The following is a 6471-nucleotide window of genomic DNA, read 5'->3' as shown; positions in this document are numbered from 1 at the left end:
AAAAAAAAAAAAAAAAAACCACTAAATTGTACACTTTAAATGGGTGAACTCTGTAGTATATAAATTATATTTCAATAAAGCTGTTATAAACAAATTTGAACCAAATCAATTTTATCAAAATACCCTAATAAATACTAAACTTTGCTTTCTTAAACCTTTTAAAAATTCTTTTGATTACTATTTTGTGTGTGTATGTATGAGAAAGTAGGATTTATTAAGAAGGCAGAATATCTTCCACAGTAGGAGGGGACCAAAGGGGGTTACCCTGATCACTATTAACACACATCTTTTTTGAGGACTAGTTTTAAAATTATTATGGTAAGCACCCTACATACAAACTTTCAATTTATGAACTTTAACATTGATGCATTGTTTCTCTCCACCAGGTGTCAGTATAATCTGTTAAATACCTACAGTACTATTTAGCTGATTGTGTTAGTTGGGTACCTAGGTTAACCTTGCTGGATTTAAAACAATTTGGACTTAAAAATGCACTCTCAGAACAGAACTCGCTTATATGTTGGAAACTTACTGTATTATAATAAAAGAAATATAAACATAATGATCAGCACATTATAGATACCTAGAAATGTTTGCTAGATTAAACAGAGTTTTTTATCTCTTGCAAAATAATATGTACTTATTTCAGATTTTGTATTCAATCCACACTTTTATTGAGAGCCTGTCTATTATGTGCCAGACACTGTGCTAGGCTCTCCAGGACAATTATTTAATCACCACCACAACCTTGGAAGAATGAAATGTCATGTCATCCACACTTGGAGATGAGAAATCCATGGTTCATCTGGATTCAATGTCTTGCTCAAGGTTAAACTAGGATTCCTGATTCCAGCTTAGTGTTCTTTCCATTACCCAACAGCTGCCACCCATCACTGGCTTTCACTTATACTCAGAAAGAACATCCTGACCCACTGACAGCAGGGAAAGCACTTGGTTTTTTCTTAATAATGGAAAAAGAAGCTCATTCTTTTTGGAGGCCAATTGACTAAATAGAGAGCACTAACTGGCTCTGGTTCCAATGGCACATGATTACAGACTACCCAACAAGTGTGGCAGCATCTGCCTGATAGCAAGCATTGAGGCAGAATCGCACCTTCTGGAGACAGCATTGGCCATGCTAATCTCTGCTTATGACAGGGACAATTCTTTATCCCAGAAACCAGCTATTCAAATAGGAAGTTAATTTACTAATGGGAAATTAGTAAAATTTGTGAGAGAAGAATGTGATGAAATGATCGTGGAAATAAGTAGGAGATTGTAGGAATAACTTTTTTTTTTTTTTTTTAAATCAGGTTCTCACTCTGTTATCCAGGCTGGAGTGCAGTGGCATGATCACAGCTCACTGCAGGCTTTACCTTCTGAACTCAAGTGTTCCTCTGTGTCGGTCTCCTGAGTAGCTGGGATTACAGGTGCATGCCACCTTGCCCAGCTAATTTTTTTTTTTTGTAGTACAGACGAGATCTCACTATGTTGCCCAGGCTACTCTCAAACTCCTGGGCTCAAGCAATCCTACTGCATCGTCCTCCCAAAGTGCTGAGATTATAGGCATGAGCCACCACACCCTGCCAGAAGGAACTTTTAAAGTAAGCAATCTTACAGTTATCCTAGGAAGACACTCCCACAGGAGCACAAAGAAGCATGCATAAGGGAATAAGGATGTTCCTTGCAATATTGCTTATATAACTGAAAAATTAAAAACAATCTAAATACCCACCAGTAGAGGCCTGGATAAATAAATTACTAACATTCATATATGGAAAATATTGAAGTAGATTTATAGGTACTGACTGGCATGGATAGAACTCCAAGACATACTACTGAGTGAAAAAAATCAAGTTGTAGAAAATACAATATGATAATACCATGGATATACCAAAAGAAAAGACCATACATGCTAATCTTAAATATTACATTGAGTATATATATATGAATGTAAATGTGTGGAAAAGATGACAGGTAACAGTGGTTACTCTGGAGATGAGGCTGCAGTTGGGGGTGGTAGTAAGGGAACTCTTGCTTTATCTATAATGAATGATTTACTTTACTCCAGTCATATATTAATATATTTATTGTGTAATTAAAAATTATAAAAATCTTAAAATTTACATTTAAACACCAAAAGTAGTAAATGAAGGTGAGGCTGTTACATTTATAGAGCAAGCTAAAGTTCATCCCTCTAAATGGTTTCAACTAGCCATGTGTTCTTCATAGCGGCTCTTTCCAGAGAAAGGGAGATGATGTAGAGAGAAGGTTGGTGGTGGGAGGATTAGCTAAAAGCAACAGGCCCTCTGAAATGGGGGAAAAAGAGAAGACAAGAAGATCAGAGAACTTGAGAGCTGGAAGACAGTTTAAAGACTGTCTGCTCCAGTCCCTCATTTTTCAGGCACAGGGGTTGGACACTAGAGGGAGAAGTGACTTGCCCAGTGTCAAAGCGACAGCTAGTGGCAGAGAAGGACAGGAACCCTGAACTCCTAGTCCCGGGACCTGCCCTATCCTATCTGACTATGGAAGCAGGCATGTTGGCATGCAGCTGTGCGGTTGTGTTTACCTACCAGTCTCCCCCTTGGTTCCCAGTCCACCAATGAATTCTGAGGTTTTGGGGGTTCTTGCTTCAGTTCTAAGTAATTATTCCTTTCTCAAAATCCACCCTCCTCCCCTTGAATCCCTACAGCCTCCCTCTGTCCTCCTTGTCCCTGCACTCCAGAAGCCCCATGGACCTTCTTCCCTACCTTGGGCCATGGCGCTCCTGGGATGCTCCCCACAGAACAGCTGGATGGACTGGAGCTTCAGGAAATTGGTGCCAGAGTGTCTGATTTCCTTTCCGTCCCAAGACGCTGGGAGACACCAAAGGCGGGGCTATACTGCTGCACCATCACCTGCTTACTGGGCAGATCACAACTGGTTTTCTAACTTGCCCTCAGGTTTTTCTTGGCAATGTTGTTTAGCTGAGAGGAGGTGTGGAGGTTGATGGACTGTCATAGCTTTGTGCCATGTGGGCCTTTGATAGTTCTTGAGCAATAAGGCATTCCCTGGCAGGTGCCGAACTATGGTGGGGGAGCCAGGGGGGAGAGGTGAGCTGATGGGGCCTCTGGAGATGGAGGGGGATTGTGCCCCTACAGGAAGGAGTATCGGGGTCCCAAAACACTGCTCACAACTTAAAGAGCCTCAGAGAACCTAGAACTCTGCATTCAAGCCCTCTCTTTTATCCTGAAGAGTTACTTCTTGGGCATTAAATGCAAACAGAACCCACTTTGTGTGGTTCAACTTTGGTATAATTTTATGGTATTTACATTTGGCAGTTGCATTGTCTTGGGTGAGACCTGCCAAGTCTAGGTGAATCTCAAATAAAAGCAAAAGCGGAAGAACAACTGGGAGGATTCATGAAGGAGTTTTGGTAATAGGTGAGAGGGTGGGAATGCCAGTGAACAAGGGTTTTGATCCCAATAAGAAAAGTACAAGTCCTTGGAGAGCACTTTTAGGGAGGAAAATGCAGGTGGGAAAAGAGAGAGGGAGTGAGGGGGAAGGTCTCTGCATAGCAAGTAGGTAGAAACCAATACTCACCCTGGCTTTCCCTACTGGGGCACTTCTCCCTGCATCCCCCGGCTTTCTGAGTCCTTCTCTCTCGGGAAGCTTATTCACCACCATCGTCCTCCTGCCTGTATTTTCAGCTCTGTCCTCAATCAGTTCTTGCAGGTACATGTGACCATGCACAGTTCACTGTTTTAATACACAGCTCCCAACTTCAACCCTCAACCCTATGTCCCCCTCCAGCTCCTGCCCTTTCTCTCAGCTACCTCTCAGCCAAATCCTTGTCCACTGCTTTGCCTCCCACTCACTCCTCACCCCTCTGCAGTTTGCCCTCTGTCCCTATGACTTCCCTGACACCAAGCTCATCTCCCTCTTCTGATCGCCAGGCACCCTTTCCTGCTCTGTCGTGGGCCGCCTGCAGACCTGACTCTGCTGCCCACTCGCTCTGTGCTTAGGTGACTTCTCTCTCTCTCTCTCATTTGTTCTCTACCTTCCTATCCACTCTGCCCTCTTCTCCTCAGTCCCCTTCACAGGCTCTTCCTCCTTGAGCTGGTGCCCCCCAGGGATTGGTCACAGGGTGTTCTCTCTTACTCCACTTGCTCCCTCGGGACCCTCATAGCTGTGTACTGCAGGCACCCCCTGCTGGACAGCTCCACTGTGCAAACCTCAGACACTTCACACCCGACAGGCCAAAATGGAATTTCTCCCCTCTCCCCTTCCTCTCAAAATACCTGCCCTTCCTCCTACGTCACTGGTCTTGGTGAGTGAGGACACTGTCCACCCATTACGCCAGGAGAAACCTGGGTGCTACCTAGTACCCTTCCATTTTCCTGACCTCCCTTTAGCCCAGCAGTCTAACCCAACTCCTGATTATCTCCTAAAACTGGCCTTTCCTCTCTGTCCCCTAACTGGCCTTCACAGAAGCCCACACTGGCCTGGACAACTCCTAGCCAGTTTCCCACCCATCCTCTCTCCACCCTCTCTAGATGGGGTCACCAGTGATTTTTCTGAAGTGCTGGTGTGACCTGGTTGCTTCTCCTGCTTAACATTCAACATTGGATAAAGCCTAAACTTCTCAGTACCACCCTCAAAGCCCTTGAGAATCGTTCCCTCCCCACCTGGATTCCAGGCAGGCCAACCCCTTCAGTTGTTTGTTGGGGACTCCCTCCTACACCTCTGTGCTCTCTCACATGTGCTAGCCTCTCTCTTTCTGAAGCATTCTCCTCTCACATGTCTTCTTTGTCCAGTACTCAGGCTCAGGCATCACCCCTCCAGGAAGTCTTCCTGACAGCCTCCTTCTCAATCTAATTAGGGGCTTCCTCTTCTGCATTCTCTGTTAGTCAACTCATACCTCAACATTATACTTACCTGTCTTTCCCCCAGTCCCCCTTGAAGACATTAGTAGTGTTTCTAGTGCTTAATAACAAGAGTGGTATAACTAGTAATTGCTTTTGATACCAGATCCTATCTCTTTTTCTTTCTTTCTTTCTCTTTCTTTCTTTTTTTCTTTTTCTTTTTCTTTCTTTTTCTTTCTTTCTTTCTCTATTTCCTTCCTTCCTTCCTTCCTTCCTTCCTTCCTTCCTTCCTTCCTTCCTTCCTTTCTACCTTCCTTCCAAGTTGGGATCTTACTCTGTCACCCAGGCTGGAGAACAATGGCATGATCCCAGCTCACTACAGCCTCGACGTCTTGGGCTCAAGCAACCCTCCCACCTCAGCCTCCAAGTAGCTGGAACTATAGGCACTTGCCACTATGCCCAGCTAATTTTTATATATTTTTTGTAGTGACGAGGTCTCACTATGTTGCCCAGGCTGGTCTCGAACTCCTGAGCTCAACTGATTCTCCTGCCTTGGCCTCCCAAAGTGCTGGGACTACAGGAGTGAGCCATTGTGCCTGGCCTGTTTTAAGTTCTTTATGTGCACTACTCCACTTAATCTTACCACATCCCTATAGTTAGGCACTGTTATTGTTCCTATACTACAGATGAGGAAATCAGGGCTTAAAGACATCAAATAGTTTTACCAAGATCATTCACAAAGAACTGGTAGAACTAGATTTTGAATGCAGGCAGTCAGGCACCAGAGCCTGGGTGCATAACACAGTGTCTAAAACGTGGTTGGGTTTCCAGTTTGTATTTTTTGCCTGATAGCGTGAATTAAAAAGATGACCCCGGCATGAACAAATGGATAAGTGCCTGGACTCGCTGCCATGTGCTGAGATGGGTTTGCTGTGGAGGAGGAGGGGACATGAGCAGGAGAGCATAATTGTGAGGGGGGACAGGAAGGTGAGTGCAGCTAGGGTGGGTGGGTCTGGAGAGGTATGGTGGCCAAAGGGGAAGGTGCCCAAAGTCCAGTGGGACAACAGCCTATTTCATGGTGCCCCTGGGGCCAGCCTAGAGCAGCTGGGAACAGTCCAGATAATTTTGGAGCCATCAGGTGCCACTGTGTGTAAAGATCCTTGAGGCTTGCCAGCTTGCAAGCTCAGGGCAGCTCTGCTCCCCCTCCCCCAGCTATCTTCCAAGAGAGGGCAGGGAACTCACACCCGCCTTGGAGGGCCTGGACCTCCCCCAAAGGACCTCACACAGTCAGGGGCCACATAGAGATGGCTTGTCCGAGGTAGCCACTGGACAGGAAAGAGGAGGTGGAAGCACCACAGAGGCACGAAACCCTTCATGGGATCAGGAAAACCCCGGCAGGCTCCTCTGCCAGGACCCTGGGGCTGAAGAAGACCTGGGTTCTGGGCCTAATGAGCTGACATAGGCTCAGCCTTTCATTCGAATTCTGAGATCCATTAGTCACAGGGTGGATGGCTGTGCTGGGGGAGGGAGGCAGCTCCTATCAGTGCAGCATATCCCTTGGTCCAGGTAAAGGAACAGGAAGAGACAGGGAAGCTGAGCAGAGCTATTGAACCCCTTTTTGTCTGGA

General features: G+C 45.6%; 1 protein-coding gene across 2 annotated transcripts in view; it reads right to left on the bottom strand.

Annotated features, from left to right (window-relative positions):
* Positions 1–2762, bottom strand: part of TGM5 (transglutaminase 5) — a 31706-nt gene extending 28944 nt beyond the window's left edge. For both annotated transcript variants that reach the window (XM_008069938.1, XM_008069939.1), the window contains exon 1: positions 2751–2762. In XM_008069938.1, coding sequence (XP_008068129.1) covers positions 2751–2760 — 10 coding nt within the window. In that variant the 5' untranslated portion in view covers positions 2761–2762. The remainder of the gene's footprint in view (positions 1–2750) is intronic.
* Positions 2763–6471: the final 3709 nt, after the last annotated feature.

Source organism: Carlito syrichta, unplaced genomic scaffold (genome assembly GCF_000164805.1).
Source record: "Carlito syrichta isolate Samal-C Ts95f unplaced genomic scaffold, Tarsius_syrichta-2.0.1 Scaffold312570, whole genome shotgun sequence".
Classification (NCBI taxonomy): Eukaryota; Metazoa; Chordata; class Mammalia; order Primates; family Tarsiidae; genus Carlito; species Carlito syrichta.
This window is presented reverse-complemented; position numbering and strand designations above follow the sequence as displayed.